Source organism: Orbicella franksi, chromosome 3 (assembly GCF_964199315.1).
Source record: "Orbicella franksi chromosome 3, jaOrbFran1.1, whole genome shotgun sequence".
Taxonomy (NCBI): Eukaryota; Metazoa; Cnidaria; class Anthozoa; order Scleractinia; family Merulinidae; genus Orbicella; species Orbicella franksi.
Window position 1 is genome coordinate 1,454,714 of NC_138147.1, and position 18,561 is coordinate 1,473,274.

General features: G+C 38.4%; 2 protein-coding genes across 2 annotated transcripts in view; one reads left to right on the forward strand and one right to left on the reverse strand.

The window, feature by feature from the left end:
• Positions 1 to 69: 69 nt before the first annotated feature.
• Positions 70 to 17,416, reverse strand: LOC145480568 (structural maintenance of chromosomes protein 6-like). Its single transcript, XM_081458815.1, has 30 exons — positions 16,993 to 17,416; positions 16,507 to 16,621; positions 15,982 to 16,087; positions 15,437 to 15,573; positions 14,555 to 14,616; positions 13,916 to 13,996; positions 13,070 to 13,171; positions 12,319 to 12,456; positions 11,580 to 11,660; positions 10,742 to 10,888; positions 10,139 to 10,227; positions 8,988 to 9,152; positions 8,651 to 8,829; positions 8,347 to 8,522; positions 8,173 to 8,199; positions 7,572 to 7,652; positions 6,926 to 7,012; positions 6,391 to 6,500; positions 6,137 to 6,230; positions 5,320 to 5,385; positions 5,059 to 5,115; positions 4,861 to 4,911; positions 4,493 to 4,612; positions 4,142 to 4,279; positions 3,734 to 3,849; positions 3,195 to 3,294; positions 2,347 to 2,505; positions 1,598 to 1,750; positions 1,372 to 1,469; positions 70 to 808 (listed from the first exon to the last, which is right to left on the reverse strand). The coding sequence occupies exons 1-30, from the start codon at positions 17,173 to 17,175 to the stop codon at positions 715 to 717; spliced, it is 3,312 nt and encodes a 1,103-aa protein (XP_081314941.1). The 5' UTR covers positions 17,176 to 17,416; the 3' UTR covers positions 70 to 714.
• Positions 17,417 to 17,459: 43 nt separating this feature from the next.
• LOC145480569 (solute carrier family 28 member 3-like) overlaps positions 17,460 to 18,561 on the forward strand; it is a 58,024-nt gene continuing 56,922 nt past the window's right edge. Inside the window, exon 1 of the mRNA XM_081458821.1 lies at positions 17,460 to 17,583. Coding sequence (XP_081314947.1) covers positions 17,533 to 17,583 — 51 coding nt within the window. The 5' untranslated portion in view covers positions 17,460 to 17,532. The remainder of the gene's footprint in view (positions 17,584 to 18,561) is intronic.

An 18,561-nucleotide genomic window follows, 5' to 3' on the forward strand; every position in this document is an offset into this window, starting at 1 on the left:
GGGAAGGAATAACGCAATTGAAGAGGGAGGTCTAATTAACCCGTGCAAAAGGTACAAGTCCATACACAGTCAAAATAGGTCAACCTTTTAATACATAAAACCTACATTTTTAAAAATACAATTTAACGTTTGGCTTTGAACCAAGTAGCCTTCTAGTGGTATGCTACACTAATGCGAATCATCAATAAAGGAACAATTTAATCTTCAGGTCAAATGCAAATCCAGGTGTGTTCCTTGTGACATCATATAATACTTTTGAAAAATAACTATATTTGACTATATATAACTATATTTGTTCCTTCTTTTAAACATGAACTTTTATTTAAAAATTAACGTAACATATAAATAAACTTTGAATTTTAAAAAAAGGTATTCCTGTGCATGTCTGGAGGAAGATGAAATTTAAGGAATAATATATTTTAATCCCCAGTGTCAAGTTTCGACGTCTCCCAACTGATACTAAGCATTCCTTATTGATATCGTCTCACAATGACGATTTCCTAACCAAAACCTTTTCGTAGTTATTTTCTTACATCGAAATTCTAATTCTACTGTTTATTTGGCTGTCCCTAGACAAACAAAGTGTCCATAAAAGTTTTTTACGATAAGCTCTGCCTCAACATAAAACTACTATCTATGTAACGGTAATCAATCATATCTATCATAATAAACTCGTCGATAAACTGAAGGTAAACTAAACTAGATAAGAATATTTCAGTCCTCAGATGGCTGGAAGTTTAATGTCGTTTGGCCTCTTTCAGGATCGTTTAGTCTAAATATTCTTACGCTTCGACTGCTTCCGATGGCACTAGAAGAGAGAAAAAAAAAAAAAAAGAAAAGAAAGAAGAAGAAGAAGAAAAAAAATTAAACAGGGCAGTAAATGTAACATACCCACACCTAAATGGCCGTAATCCATTCGTATCTAAAAGGGATGTTGTGGATGAAATTATTATTAAGCTAATTGTGGTCGAGGTAGCAGGGTAGAATGTAGTGTGGTGAGTTGACGTCGGCTTTCACCGACGGTGGGTACAAGGAAGGGGCCTGCCATCTCCTGTTATTTACGCCCCCATTCACTACACCCCGCCTTTTTCAGGAAGACAAATCCTTGCTTCGCCTCCCACTCCCATCCGATCTCCTCTCCGAGCATCTCCGCTATTGTTAACAAAGCGCTCACACGAGCAAGTAGCAGACTGAAACAGAAACAGTCCATTAAGCCATCACCGCCGGATGACTGGTGAGTCAACTAGGAGATTACCCTAATGTGGAGCCTAATTCTCTGAGCTAACATCAACAGATATGTGTTAATCAGTAAAGGAAATCCCTGTTCAGAGCTTGGAAATGAAGGGGGAAAGTGAATCGTTCCAAAAATACCTCATGTCCTGGGGCGTGAGAAGAATAAATTGCCTTTCTTGCTGCTCTTTAGCGACCTTCAACATCATTTCCATGCTAATCCGCCTGTTTACCATGTCCTAAAAATTTAAAGAGAGCAAGTCATTCGTAACTGATATTCACTTGACCTAGAGACTTTACTTGGACTTTGAATACTTTGTTACAAGAAACCGGATGGAAATAAAACATGTTTCAGAGATGTACTCACCATGAACACGTCGAATTCGTCTAGACATCTAAAGGGCGACTCCATTGCTTCCCAGAGAGCCATGATGAATGACACGGTGGAAAAAGATCTCTCTCCTCCAGATAACGAGCGAGTATCCTTGGCAACCCGTTTAGAACCCTGCTCAACGTTAACCTAGAAATAAGCGGTCATACATGTATTTTTGATATCAAGATTTCACCCAGATATGTAGAATAATGCGCACGCACTATTTAGCTATCTGCTCATGCCAAACATATTTGAACTTGAAATGCTTCGTTCAACTTTAATCTGTACACCTTAGAGCCTGATGTAAGTTATCTATATGAAAAATCCTGTCGATAAAGACCCTTCCGAGTGCAAAACGTTCAGTAATCAGGCGGATTAATAACGGTTTTCGAAAGGATAGTATCAAATAATTACTAAAGAAAGCACGTAGCGCGTGGTAAGAACGGGAAACCGCTCAGGAAACTATTCGCGTTTGGTTTAGCTCTTGCACCTGATTGGCAGAGGAAACAACGGTGTGTTTTCATTGGTTGAATTGAGTGGTAAGAGTATTTTAAGCCAATCAGAGCTCAGCGAACGGAAATCATAACAAAGAGAGATTCCTTGGACAGTCGGTCACTCGAAAACTGTGCTAACTTTTACAAAGACAGAACCAAAGAAGACGTGCTCAAATTGTTAATGAGAAAAGGATAAAGCCATTTTAATACCCCTTTAGAAAAGCAGCCCAGTGACAGGAATAAACGCACCTGAAGCCCAAGAATTTCATTGCCGTGATCGAAGCTCATCTTGCCGTTGTAACCTCTCTGAGAAAGCATCATTTGAAAGAAGAACTTGGCACGAATAGCGATGAAATGACGGTAATTCACAAACGCTTTCGCTCTTTGCTCCATCACTGCCTTCAAACGCTGCAAGTCAGGAAGAAAAGTATTATACAAGACACTCAGTTTATTATAGACTTGGTATGGTAAAAAGGGTTATATTACTTATATATTTACAGCCCAGCACGCGATTGGTCTAAACGAGTCACGTGACTGAATATGCCCAGCTAAAACTGGGAAGTATCCGAGCAATATTCCCCAATTTTCAAAAATGCGTGGGTTTCGAAAAATATTACAAGGATACTAAACACAATAGCGTCCATTTGGCGCGAAAATATGCTCTGATCTTTATCAATGGACGTCATCTGTTCCTCGAAGGTCAGTTTTTCTTCAGCTTTGCTCTTGGAAAACTGTTTGCCTCTAGGAACAGATAATGTCCGCGGAAAAATATCAAGCATATTTTCGCGCCAAATGGAGGTTATTGTTTATATGCATATATCTACGAGAACAAAAAACAACAACTTTATTTGTACTCAGCTTGAAATTAGAAATTAGATGAACAAAAATAAGTTAAAATAAAAAGAGTACATGGCTGCCCGAAATAACTTTAATGAGCTAATAAGACTGAGCAGCCATCCTTAGTGATTTAAAGTGATTATTTATTTGGCTCAAATAAGAAGAGAAAGGTAAACTATCACTTAACGCCAGGATGCACAACAAATAAACACTCAAAAAAGTGACAACTATGAATCTATAAAAGAACACAGTAAAGTCACCTTGCTGTATCTTTTCAGATTCTTCAATGATTCCATGATACCTTCGTACCGTTTCTTTGCTTCAAAATACTCTCTTGTGATATCCTCGTGTTTGCCCTTACTGAAAATAAGCACGAAACCAATGCCTCGTTAACCTGCAATAGATTTCCCCCAAACCCTCACTTACTAAAAGAGGGAAAAACTTGACTTGGTTCGGTGTACAATGAATTTTTTCCGAATCTGAGATTCGACAGCAAGCTGTATTTACAAAAATTGCTTGTCAACGAAACAAGTTCACTCCCGCGAAACTCCTGTTTTTGAGTGTGCAAAATCTAACTTACACTCAAGTTTGTTATTTTGACGATGCTGAAGGAACCATATTCTGCATAACACATAATGTAGTTGCTACTTTTGTCTAGAGCCCATACCAGCACCGCACGCCCTTTGTAAAAGGGGTTTGGAGGAAACGTGAATGCAACACTTGAACGGACAGAAAACTGAGCGGGCATGAAAAAAACGAACAAATCCCAAGTTCAGCCGGCAAAGTGCAGTGTTCATACTTTCGTTCTTCAGTCTGTATTCGTCTGGTCTTTTGAATGATCTCAGTCTCAAGGTTCTTCACAGTCCGTCTGGTTGAAACTCGTTCACAAAATTGACTGGCTTGTTCAGTCTTCACCTGAGAAGCAAAAATAATACGGGTCAACGAGAAAAACAGATGGCCTCGCGGTTATACAGGTATAAACCCCTGGAGGTCCAGGTTTTGTTACAATTTAGAATGCTTACTATGTTCGATAACTTTTAATGTAGCTAACTGGTTAAAGTAACCGACCAAGGGGAATTTAGAAAGCTGTTGTATCGAACATTAGAAGATAAAACACGGCTTGGGGTGTGGCAGATTTTCCACCAAATTTTATCCCGGGACGAGTTCAGCGTAGACAAAAATGGGGGCACTGTAGACCCACACTCACCCTGACTAGTTTCTTCATGGTTTCATGTTCCCGCTCTGCTTTCCTAATCGAATCCTGTAGTTCTCTAAGCCGAGTTTCAAAGTGTCTCCTGTGGCTCTTTTGAGTCTCGATCTCTACTTCAATGTCGTGTTGCTGATTCTGTAGAAGGCAAGGGACAAAATGAAATGTATTTCCATCCGGGCTGCTCGGATAGTTTCACTAGGCCATCTTCGCACTCAATCCCTGTTCTAGTGCCTTCTTCCACTGTAGAGTGCGCTTCAACAAAATCACTGTGCAATTCAAATCCGTGTACTAGTAAGGGTGCCTCTTTAAAAATGTTCTTAACTAAACTAATCAGATACATGTACACACCCTAAATGGATCCGCCTTCTCCAAAAGGCTTTGGATCTTTTCCCTGTGTTGCGCTTCCTTAAGCTGTTGTTTGCTCAGTTCATCGTGTGCTTTCTCCGCCTCTTCTTCAACTACAGCAGTCTACAATGACATAAACATAATTATTTTAAGGCTTAACTTCCATATACAGTACAAACAGTACTAATAACATTGAATTAAACCTTAAACATGATTTAAGTTTATTCTCCAGACCAGATAAAAAGTTGGCAGACAATGGTAAAATACGTGTACGCCAGCAGTGAGGCTGAAAAGATGATGGAGGAAGTTGGATCTGTCGTTAGTATTGTTGTTGTTGTTGGTACTATCAATCACACAGTCTACACCAGTACCTGTTGTTCCAAGTCTTCTAACTGTTGGGTGTAATGCTCAACTTCTTCCTCCTGGAAACATGAAATCACAAAAACAAATTGATCTTTTAGCACAGCAGAAAAAGCAAATTGTCCCCAACCAAACACAATCAACCCAACAGCTCTTTCTCTTTACAGAGTAACTAGTGAGAAAATACTTCATTTGAAAGACCAACGCACCAATGTCGTGACATCTGGGAGTTCTTCTTCCTCATAGTTCTCAAGCTCCGTTATTTCCTACGATTAGAACAAAGAAAAGTTACATTAAAGAGAACTAAAACAATTCTGGATAGACTAGTCAGTAATCAATCAAATAGCCAATCAGGTAATGTCTAATTCTACTTTGTGAATTACCATAATAGATATAGCCGATGGGAAATAAAATACTGTTTGATAAATTAACAGCTTATAAAAAGCTGTATATTTACTTCAGTCACTTACACCAAGGATTTTATTAACTGCTTCCTGCTCACGAAATGCTTTCTGTTTTGACTTCCGAAGCTCGCTCTGTCAAATGCCAAGAAAACAAAAACATGTTAGCTATATAGGCTTCTAACATCATTAATTTTGATTCTCTCTGCTTTATCTCACATGTTCAGCATGTACAGGTAAAATGCTGCTGCAATGAATAGGAAAGAAATTCACAATCACTCGTTATTTCTCCAGCGTAATTGCTACCTTCTGGATGTGATGCTAGCCCATCACAGCTTCATCTCATACATTTGGTCGGGTGAAGGCACATTGGCCTAGGGGTTAGTGAGTTTGGTTTCGAGCCACTGTCAGGATCACTCGGTAGGGTTTCTGGTTAAGTCACTATTCTCACAGTATTTCTCTCCACCCAGACTGGCCAAAATAGCATGAGGGCAAACCCCCTTTATCCCCTAATGGACTAGTAGAAATACTCCTACTTGCTCTAGGCTATGAAAACTGGAGTTAGGTTCACATCATCTTCACATGGAGAAAATCTTATTTATTTGGTCAGGATTACCGGTACTCAGCAATTCCTCAGTACCCTGGGCAGAGAGAAGTACTCTGAAAGTATTATTTTATTACTTTATCTTGCCTATGAACATAGATATATGAGAAGTCCCTCTTTTGCTTAGCCTGCCAAGCATGCTATGATGCACGCTTTTTTTCATTTCACGCTTGATAGACTAAGTGAAGGAGGGACTGCTCATAGTCTACAAGAACACAACAGCACACTTTTAACTGTGTAAATTTTTCATCCATTAAAGAGATTGAATGGCCAGTGACCCACCTCATTGTCTCTGATTGTTTTGTTGACTTCATCCAAATCCATTTGGCATTGTTGTTGATGCTGTCTTTTGTGCTCAATCTCTTGCTCGAGCTGCCTGCAAACAACACAAAGCAATTACAAATTCTTTTTTATAATACAATGTAGCTACATCTTTCCGAAATGCATATTTATTTAAACATGCGTATTGCATATTGGTGAAGATATTTTTTAAGATACGTGTAGCACTGGATTATTCTGAAATTCACTTGCCTTACCTAATCTCTACTTCAATGTCTTTCTGTAAGTATCTGGCTTTATCCATCATGGATGCATACGATCTGGCTGTCTTCCCACCAAGCAGTTGATCTCCATTCATTGCATAAGCCTGATACAAAAAAATGTTCCATTATAGAAGAATACAAGGCTGGATCTAATATTGGGCAATACAGTTTGTTGTTGGATTGTTTAATTTATGAAATGCTCTTCATCAAAAACAAAAAACACTTAACACTCAATCTGACTCCGTTAAAGCACAACTTTTTATTTGACAGTTCAAGTGCACCATGCTTGGTATTTTTATTTTTATTCATCGATTATTTTTATCTCTTAATCGGATGCACTGAGACCTTCACACGTACATTCACTATATAATGAACTCACATAACGTATCTTATTTGAATTTGAGACTGATGGCATGGAGCCGTCGAAACGTCATTCTTCAATATCGCTGCTTTTTATTCTTAATTGTTTATTGAAAACCTTAGTTATTACAATTTGTTGTACCACAACTATTCACCACCCTAGACTCACCATTCTTGCTTTTGCGGGAGGGTTCTGAAACATAACTTGACGCGCTACTTTGGGATCCTCTATGAGCAACACTGACTCAATAGCAACCTGGAAATGGAAAATTCAATAAGAAAAAGCAAGTATTCTACAAACATCAGGGCTTCAAGTTAAGTTTCAAGTGCTCTTCATGTTAAAAAGTGTTAAATGTTGAATGTTTATGGTGGTCAATGCATTTAAACACTTCTAGCTTGGAGGGATATACATGTTAAACTGTGCATTATTTTTGGAGTTCACTTTGACAATCTTTCCCATTCACTACCCATGATAGTTATGGCCCCAACAATAGAAATTAAAACATTTTGGAGTTTCTTTCATTTGCAGACAGAAATTCATTGACACAAAAATAGGAAGGGCTGCAACTAGTACATGAGATATTTTTTGCTTTAACTCCTAATAACAAAACCTTCTTTAGCACTGCTGTGTTCCCAGCATAAAATTGTCACATTGTCAAAAATCGTTTTATTTGCAAACAATCTTTCGTGTTGAGGCTCCTGTGAGAAAAACAATCTATCACAAAAAAGAAGCTTTGTGCATTAATTTTTTCAAGACAAAGTAAATACAACTACACCATACAAAGGTGATGAGATAAAGCTACAGTATGGCACACCTGGTCAATAAGGCAGTTTGTAACAACAGGATTGTCAATCAACAGCATGTCAAGCACAGATGGGAACTCACATCTTGGTTTCTGTACCAAAAGACACTTTGCCAAGTTATTTCCAGAGGGGAGAAAAAATACACAATGTGGACAGTTTCATGACCATTTGCGCCTTTTTCCAGACTGAACATAATGTATGTACATATACTGTAGAACAGAGATAATTGTGCCTACATTGTAGCTGACTTAGATTTCACTACATGGAAGGACTTGCTGCACCTTGGACAACATTTTAAGAGCTTGTCCACGAGAAAACCAGGCCAATGGCCATTTTTGCCAGGAGGTCCCCCTGATTTGAAGGGAATAAAATATTTTGAACCACTTTTTTGTCACAAGTATTCACTCATCAAACCCAACATTTGTGTCAAGTTTGAGCGAAATCAGTGATTTGAGCTGTATCATGTCCTGCCTGGTTTTCTCATGGACACATTCCTAAGACTATATTTTTATGTTCCTTTGTGCAATTTTCTAGGTGTAGAAGACAAGCAAAATCATTTCAAAATTTTTCAGATTTCTGTGAAAACTATAAAACATTGTACACATTACTTACATTAGCTGAGACATCATGGACATTGCTCTGAAAGAGGAAAAACAAAGAGTAATAAATAAGTTTACTCCACAGAAAGTTGTTATGCACAATATGTAGCTTCAAAATATATACTGTACATTCAGAAATATTAGTGAAGCTTTATTAACAGATGACATACTTTCACAAAAGACAAACCTGAAATCTGCTGACAATAATGGTTGGAATGTTATCTTTTGAGCACACTTGCATAAAAAGCTGTTTTAAAACTTGCTGGTCATGGTTGTCATGGCAACAGAATGCCCAGCCAAACTTTTTGATACAAGACTCCACTGCCAGTGCCCATCTTTCATCCTTCAAGGTCAGGTGTGCCCCTTTAAAAACAAAAAGATTAGAGTGAAACCTGACTAATCAATCAGTCTATAATAGAAACAAAAATTTGCCAGCATGGATACAAGGACGTGAATACCTTGTAAGGATGATCAAAACAGGTTTCTCTTACCAATGGGGCCAACAGGTTTGTGATGAAACTTTCCCCTCCGGTCTGCCTGCTCCACTCTTTGTAAAAGCTCAGGCACCCAAGAGCCAAATAGTTTAAGCTTGTTGTTGCGACTACCTTGAAGATCTCGAAGCTGCCTCTGGACTGCATCCACTCTGTGATTTGCGTCAGTCAAATCTGTCCTATGAAGTAAAAACAGAATGGCACAATCGCTGTTGGCTTACAGTAGAAGCTCCTGGTTCTCTGAGTGCCAGAAAACTTAGAATGAATTGCAGTGCTTGATGTTATTGCACATAATAATCATTTTCTCTACTTCCTGTGTGCTGTTGTCCCACCTTACCTCAGTTGGTAAGTTCTTTCCTTTGATCTGGAAATGGCCTGCTCCAGCTGTCCACGATGATGGTTTGTAGTTGACAACTGACTTTCCCAAGCTTTAAGTTCATCTCTTTTTTGCTGCAGGGCTTCTTGTCTTTGCTGTTTCTCAGACTCAAGGTCACGCATAGCTCTACAAAAGATTACAATAAAGAGTGAGAACAGCATTCATAGCAATCTGTCGTGTAAGTCACAAGAATACTTGCCAACAATAAAGAGGAAAGATTTTTTTAATATTACCACTACAAATAGTTATTAATCTTGCAGAACTTCACGAAGATAGAGGCTTTAAGTTTTGCCATGACTATCTGTGTAACTGTCTCTCTTGCTAGTAACCTGTGAAGTCATTCCTGTTCATTTTATCTAGCATCCAGTACGCCAACTTAATTATATAGCAGTCAGTTAATCCAGTATTGTCAGCACAGCTATTATCCTTTAATTTCTGAAAACTGTCCAATTTGGGATTTAATTTGGACAGTTTTCAGTAAGGACTTTAAGTAAAAACGCAGAAACTGTCCGATTTGGGAAAAAAATAGGACAGTTTGTCTCAGCCAATGAAATTAGGCTATTAACCTTCCGAAGATTATCGAAGGCCACACAAAACCTTCCGAAGATTTCCGAAGATCACCTGAACACTCCTGTAGATTTCCGAAGATCCCCCAACACTTCCGAAGATTTCTGAAGATCACCTGAACACTTTCCAGGATTTCCGAAGACTTGTGACAATCTCTGGCGATCTCCAAAGATCACTGGATATTTTCAAAGCTTTCCCAAGTTTTGGAAGATTGAGGGCCCAGTCTGTTTTTCTTCAGAGACAGTTACTGTAGTTTTCCTTGCAAAGCTGTATTACCTCACAAGCTATATAATTAATAAGTAACAGGACTACATGCTTGTCCAATTTGGAAATAATTGGATTCAAAAAATTCCTCTGACAGCCAAATTGGACTTGGCCTGCGGCCTTATCCAATTTTGGCTGTCCTCGGAATTTTTTCATCCAATTATTTCCAAATTGGACAGCATGTAGTCCTATTACATATACAAATCACAAGCCTAGTTGCAAAGACTTGTTGCAGGGACCAGTCAAAGGGACTTGTGCTCCCGTGAATGCTTAACACTTACGTTTGCTTGATCTCCTCAATTTTCTCCATTAACTGCTTCTGGTCATTCTCTTGTGTGTTTTTTTCTTGCCTCAGCTTTCTTAGTCTTGACTGGAATTAGCACACATTCAACATTTTAGCCACGCAGATTGTCTACACCGAGATCTGTGTGCATTCTGTTAGATTTTGTGTCCCTTGAAACTTAATACTGTGACGAGTCACATGTAAAAGATAACTTGACAAGTGAATTAATAATTATTTTATGCACAGCTGTGTCAGGTTTATTCATGTTCCAGCTCATAAACAGAATGGCATCACACACAGACAATCAGCGGCATCCTAGAAAGAAGTCTTTCCTAAGTGCTGTTCAATTAGCTACTGGTATAATACACTGTACAACGAATCCTGAACAAAAGTCATCAGAACCCGAACTCAAGGTTATATCATTAACTCTTAAGTTAGCTCTGTCAAGGATCAAACTTTGCTACTTCTATGGTTGTGCCATATTTTAGAGATACACAAAAAATGTAGAGAATGTCATTTCTAAAATAGAAGTTCTCAGAATCTCACATCAAAGCAAAATCAATGGTGGTCAAACATTTTTTCACAACAAGTTTAACAATACCTGTTTTTCCCTGTAGATGTTTTTCTTTTGCTTCAATTCATTACATATTGCTTGTTGTTGTCCACCTAATTCTTTACCCTCCTCAGTAATGGCATTCAACTGTTCATTAACTTTTCCCCACTCCTCCTCCAACTTTCTCACCTCCTCCTAAAGTCGACAAGTGATTCTACAATGTAACTGAAGGAGCTTATTAAATCAGTTCCCCCCACCAACACCACAGTAACAACACAGCTTGATTTTGGCCATTCTAAGACCTGAAGAAATGAGGACAGGCTACATAAAGATAGAAAAATAAGCCTCTCTGCAATTTCATGTCCTAAATATCACAAAATTAAGGGTGGGTGAGTGGGTGGAAAACAGAAATCCATGGAGATGCAAACAATCTACATTGTATTTGTACAAGCTTAAAGGGCGTATTACAAAATTGAAAATCATTCCTTGTCAACTGAAATCTAACTAAATTTTGATCAGGGGTGTATTTGATGGTGGGGGGTAGTTAAGTCCTATGTGTGTGACTGCCCAATGGAAAACTCTTGCAATAGTTTTACAAAAATATTATTATTCCCTCAGCCCACCCAGCAGACACTGCAGCTAGGTGGGTCCCTTACCTGTCAGCACACTAACAATGCACAAGTGTACACTGCCAGTCCTGTGTGCGCAAGGATGATCTGATCATTGGGAACATACAAAAACACAGAAAAGTATGAAAGTAACAAAGGTCAAACTGGGTTTGATCTGCAACTACATCAGGAATTTCCTATGAAATTCATTGTGAGTATCCTAATAGTCAGTAACTGGCTTATACTCATGGTGGTCATGGTAAAATATTGCCATGCACCTGACAACCTGTCACTTTCTCTTCATATCTGGGCAGCTTGGCCTTCTGATTTTCTTCTTCTTTTGCTAGTGGACCAAGTTTCTAATGTGCAAGAAAGAAAAAAAAAGAAAAAAGAACAAATACCCATGTAAAGAGTACTTGACACAATCTTTTTAACATACAATGCTTTATGTGGGGGCAGCATGGCCAGAGGTTGCAGGTTCAATTCCTGCTCTGGCCACTAAGGTGAAGATGTTTTTTGGTAGACCCTGGTTCAACTACTCAGTTATGCGTGTAAATAGTGAGCTGGTCTGCCTCCTGCCAGAAGGGATTTGTAAGCCTGTTCTGTTTCTTCAGTTTAAGCAGCATGCCTAAAAACTACCTACTGTAGGTGTAGCTGAGCACAATGACCATTACAAATATTCAACAACAACAACAACGTGAGTTATTTTACCAGTAATCACTGAGTAGTATATGATAAAAAAATCACTGTTCCCTCAGCCCACCCAGCTGACACTGCAGCTAGATGGGTCCCTTTAGTGTCGGCACACTAACAATGCACAAGTGTACAATGTCAGTCCTGTGTGCGCAAGGATGATCTCATCAGTGGGAACATGATGAAGATACATGTACTTTATTGCATTAGGACCAGTGGGATTAACATGTGACACCTTTTGACTGTGATTCAAATAAAAAAAGATAGCAACTCTGCCAAAAACAATAATCAGTTTGACACAATAGTTTCTCTTAATGCACATACCTTTTCAGCCTCTATAACTTCTGCCCACACTCGTTCCTTCTTTAGTTCTTCAACCTGGTCTTTCATATTCTTCAACTGTGAAATGTCTTTGTATTTCTCCTCCAGAAGCTGCACTTGATGCTGCATTGCTGGAAGTGTCTGTAATGTACAATAATTATTACAAGGAGTTTTCATGTTCTTAATATTCACGAACCACTGTGCTTTCCAGTCTGAACAAAGTTGCAACAGAATATATCAGGCGCAATTGGCAGTGTGTCATCACATTTCCAAATATTTTCTGCAGTGGAGTATTTTTGAGACAAATCAAGATATTTAGAAATCTTATGCAACACTGTCTTAAAGTGTTTGATATATCCTCTATATCAAACCTGACACTATGGAAGGTAAATTGAGAAACAGAATTGTTGACCAGCTGGGAAAGCTTCCATCGAAGGAACAACAGCTTTCAAGAACACAACACTTTATTCTCAGCTGACATGCAGCCATGTTCATTTTACACACACAATATGGTCCATGCGGAATGCCGCTGACCCCCAGGATACGACGACAGAATTATCTCCTATCAACAGAATCAAAAAGTATGTGCTACAGTAATTTTGATCACTTATTCAGACTACTGTTAGAAAGCAACATGTTCATCATGTTCTTGGGAACTACTAGTAGTCTGAATAACCAGCCGTGACGTAGCACTATGTTTGGCTTTTAAAATAAAGATACTGTAATTTGTTTTGAGGTGACTGTGTCTACATACCTCTTGCTTCCTCTCCAAAGTATTCTTGATGATATCCTGCTGTTCAATAATCAGCTCATAATCTGTACTCATTTGTTCTAGCTGGGTAGCTTTGAGAAAAAACTGACAAAGAAAAAAAAGGTGAATAGATTATTTATAACGAATACAAGAGAAGTAACATAATACATTTTATAATCTGTTATTTACTGAGAGTTAGTTTTTCAATTTTTTCAACTTTTAGCTTTTTAGTTGAAAACAGATTTTACTTTAGCATTTATAATTAAATATCTGTACTTGTATAGAAGGCCACTAGTTTGTTGTCCCTGACTGCAAAGTGGTTTTTCCGCTCTTCAAAGAAAGTTATTGTATAACAAGGCTGACCACTGAGTAATGAAGTTCCGTCCCTTTTAGGACAAGGGAGGCTCGGTGGCCTCATGGTCAGGGTGCTCGTCTCCGGATCGAGCGGCCCGGGTTCGAGCCCTGGCCGGGGACATTGTGTTGTGTACTTGGACAAGACACTTTACTCTGACAGTGCCTCTCTCAACCCAGGTGTATAAATGGGTAACGGCGAACTTAATGCTGGGGGTAACCCTGCGATGCACTAGCATCCCATCCTGGGGGGAGTAGAAATACTCCTAGTCGCTTCATGCTGCAGAAACCGGGATAAGCTCCGGCCTGATGGGCCACTTGGCTCGTATACAGACTTAACCTACCTTCCATAGGACAAACCATACGCAGACATGTCATGTACATTTATGTACAAACACTGCAGTTTAAACCTCCCAAAGGTGTCCATGTTGTACTTTAAGCATTTAAAGCATTCCTCACAGTTCTTTTATCATAGTCTACATTTATAAATGTTGTTACCTTGTACTTATCCTTAGGATCAGAAGAGTTCAGAAAGTTCCTGCTGGTGTCTTGATTCAACACAGATACTGGATTATCTACCTAAAGCCCAAAGATCGAAATGTAAGATTTCAGAACGGAGATTTGGTTTACAGTAATGCAGAGGGTTAAGGGTGCCAATCTACTGTCTAGGCACTGTCTGAGTTTATTGTGCCGTATTCTTGGGAAAGGCACTTCACTTACTGTACACAGAGCCAAAGCTCTCCACCCAAGAGAGTGAATGTCTATCACCAATCAAAATCTTTCATGGGAACCTGACAAAATTTCTATGCATTAACCTGGATGGAGTGAGGGGAGGGCGGGGGGAGGGGGAGGACAGTATAACTGCTTGCCTTGAAAATTGGATATAAACTCTGGCAGTATGCACCAGTTGCCTAGGTACGACTTTAGCTTTACTGCAGCTCCAGCAGGAGTGGCAAACATTCAACTCTAAGTTTATGTACAGAAAACATACATGTGATGGCTTGCATTTGCTGCTGCTTACCACCATACAGCAAAGGATTTTTCCCACTAACTTCAATTACAAATACAACATTTCCTACTTTCTCTTTGACTAAAGCTGAATAAACAGCCTGACAAGATTTCAAAGCTGTAGCTTACCTGGATATTAAACTGGTCCAGAATGTGATTGAGCTCATCCTTTTTCTGAGAAACAACTTTGCCTACAACAAACAATGCAAATCATTGTTAAAAACTGAAATTCTGCACATCAAGCACATAAAGACATTCATTGACTGAAATAAGTTGTTTCAGATATAAATAAATATACCGGTACATTATACTAAGGCTCCTTTACATGCATCATTTATTGCATCATCCTGCATGGCTACAATAAGGCCATTAGTAAGCTTGTACTATTAACAGTTTGAAAGAATGGAAACAGAGGTAGGTGAAATAAGTATCAATCTCAGCCTGCAGCTACATCTGATGCACGTAACTATACTAAATTTTATCTCTCAGTTAGTATGAGCACTGTGATTGGTATGGCCCGCTAAAATTTAAAGTTGGTTTTGTTGCCAAACTGTTTTGTGATTTATTGCTAAGTGTTATAGCACATGAATGTTTAAAACTTTCTTATACTCTAAATTATGTAATAAAGTGCGCTAACGATTTAAAAACAGTTTAAACTGACTCGTTTTGCTTTTGAGGTGCATCAGAAATTTGCAGCATTTCCGAGTCCCTGTGAATACAAATCGTTTCCGAACCCGTCAGGGACACAGTAGAGATATAATAAATATCTCACTAACCTCCTCTTCTCAGTCCATACTGTAAGTTACGGATCCTTGTTTTTTTCCCCTTCAATTTATGACCCACACGCTTTGTTCTTGGGCCATAAATCGAAGGGGAAAAAACTTTGTCCATAACTTACAGTATGGACCTTGAACTCGGTTAGTAGGAGGTATGTATAACTTCACCCTGGATTATTCTAGATTTTGCAAGAACCTCATTCAGGAACTGCTTTTACTACTTTATGCCACCTACCATCATGTGATTTGAGTCTGTAAGAGCCACTGCCATCACTAGTGATTCTTCTTTCAACTGTTATAGACTGTCCATATTCTTTAGCTTTATATGCATCATGTCCTCTGTTTCGTAGCTTGATTGATACCTGTGCATAACTTGAAGCATAAGAACAAAAGTAAGCAGCATGAGTGTAAGTACAAAATGTGGACACTAACCTAATTGGGGGACAGTGGCTGCACTTTATTCACTCATTTCATATAGAATGCTGGATTGTCCCACAACGATATGTACAGCACATTTCTGAATTCTAAGTGCCTCTTCACAAGTGGTAATAATGCCATTAAAACAAACTAACATTGCAAAAGAATTGCTGCACATTTTTTTGGTGCAGTTCCAAAGTCATAAGCCCAGATGGTGAGTGCTGTAATCCCAATGCTGCATATTTTTTCTCATGCACACTATATAGCTAGCTACAAATGCTCACAAACTAAAATGTTTCAAAAGGCTATCCTGTTCCCTTTTTATCAAATTATCAACAGCCTACTGTTAAAATAATTCCTCACCTGCACTTATCCTTAATGAATCCCTTGAGGGAATTTCCTCTGTTAGTCGTGGCAGCCTTTCCTCCTAATCCCACCACCAGTGCTGTCATTATAGCACTTTTACCACCTGCAACGAGAGCAAAGGGAAAAAAATCATTACAGTATAGTTCCAATCCAAACTATTTTAAAACTTCTATTCAAAGCTGAAATAAAAGATGGTTTCCAGGGGCCAGCTTAACAAAACCCTCTTAGGTTAATTAAGCTGTATCCAAAGAATGTTTATATACAAATACCTATTTTTAAACAAATAATACTATTTATTTGTGATGCATCATAACATAGGAGAGCTTTGTGAATCTGGCTGTTAGACTTGACAGATTCAATCCTATTCAAAATAAGATTATCAAATTAACGTTAGGGTCTAATTAACTCTAATCAGGGCCCATAGAAATTTGCTTCAGCCATATGTGCTGGTAGAGAGAAGCTGACAAAACCAATCAAGAAATTATTGGATATTACATGTATCTCATGCTTTATTTCACTTACTTCCATTTCTTCCTATGATGAAGTTGACATTAGCACCCAGAGGGACTTCCAACATGGTGTGACACATGAAATTCACTAGAGTGATCTTCTCAATGATTCCAACCTCTGCTTCAGACTAAAACCACAACAATGCCCAATGATTGATATCTGTGCATAAACCTGCTACACATGGCTCTCAAGAAGTTTTGCATCTGAAGCTTTCTTACCGCAGAAAATTAACAAGTACACATATGGACGTTTGTCGTCTACAGTAATCTAAAGCTTACTTTACCAACATTTTCGATTTCGCTCTAAAGCCTTTACTGATCAAATATAAGATACAAGTTTATCACGCCGGAAAACCTCACGCAACAACAAAAAATAAAAGAACATGCAACCAACTATCACATGGAATCAAGCTGAATCATTGAGCTTTTTGAGGAAACCCAGAAAAATCTCGCACTCCCTTGGCCTACCAAGCGGAATCAATAATGCGAGTTTGCTTACCGTCGTCACGGTGAAATCTGGAAACTGCGAGCAGTTAAAATTATCTTCCATAGTCTCATCCTCATCTGCATCCTTAGCTGATGAAACTCTCTTTTTCTTGGCCTGGGGTGATTCCTCTGGTATTTCTTGATCTCCTTCTTGCTCGTCTTCGCTATCTGATTGCAGTCTTCGCTTTCGCGCCATTTCTTATTCTTCCTCGAATATCAATAAAAACCTAGGCTTTCTCTTATACAAACACTATAAAAATCTCCTAGTGCAAAATATAGATCTTTCTGGTAAAACTAATACGTTTCTCTGGACAAAGTACAAATTAAAATGTAAGTTTAAAACGCAAATCAAAATTACGCGTGCAAATGGCAAGTTCAAAATGGCGCCAAAGATTCGATCACGTGACCATAAAGAGCGTTGCCTGATGGGAAACACTTGTAACGCCTGGGCAAAAAGTTCTATTGCACTAATGACTGTTCGTTAAATATAATATTTCAGTTCCGTGTTCTTTTATCGGTTGGTTTTATGGGAAAGTGAGAACAAGCCGGCGTAATGGACGGAAGAGGTTGGGCAGATTTTGGTTCAGCATCCACAGATGACCAGGTATAAACAACACCTTTGCCTGATTACAATTATGAATCGCTGATCTTTCCTCATTGAATTTTCGAAGCGATGATTCAACTAAAATATTTGGGTCTTAAGCTTCAATGGGCGCTTCGATGTATTAATTTAGAGGTTTTTTTAATTTGCCTGTTTTTAAAATATTTAATGAAAATAAATGTATTAATTTGCCATTAGAATGTAGTGCAATTGCACCTTCCATAAATTTGATTATCAATAATCTGGATAATTAAGAGGCCCTGCGCCTAAGAAACGACCGATGATTTCCGGCTAAAAAATAAAATCGGCCGATTTTTATCTCCCAAGTAGAGGTTACCGAATACTATTTAAAAATGAATTTCTTTTGTTTCAGTTTCGCTTTAAACCAAAAATATCGAGCCGCAAAGTTTTTCCGTCTGAAAGCAACAAAATCAGGCCGAAAATAAGCCCCCGCAAAAAAGTGTTTAGAAATTACTATCGCAACGCAAAATAATGAGAAAACTACACAGTGTTGAAGAAAAATGCCTTTTAATGCAATATCATTCGATAAACATCAAAAAACTGCCGAAGCGATTAACAAATAAAGTTTCAAATATTGCATACTAAATTAGATGGAGCGTTGGAGCTGATTTTAAAATAATTATTTCTCAAAAGTTCAACGCTTTTGAAAGCAATCACAGTGATGAATGAGACATTGGAGGGATACAAATCACGTTTCTGGAAAAACATTTTTCGGCCAAAGTATATTGACCTTGTACAAAGCGTTCAAAGTTACCGTTTTTACCGTTATCCTGCTACTTCGACGAAACGCTTCTCTTTTGCCAATACGGCCGTGGATAACGTGTTAAACGCCACTTTAAACCTTGCTAGGCATTCAGAGACTATCCTGAGTAGAAGGATGTAGAATTGAAAGGGAAAGGAAGATGAAAAATACGCAGAAAAACAAAATAACTCCAAATTACCATCTGCTAACGAAAGTTG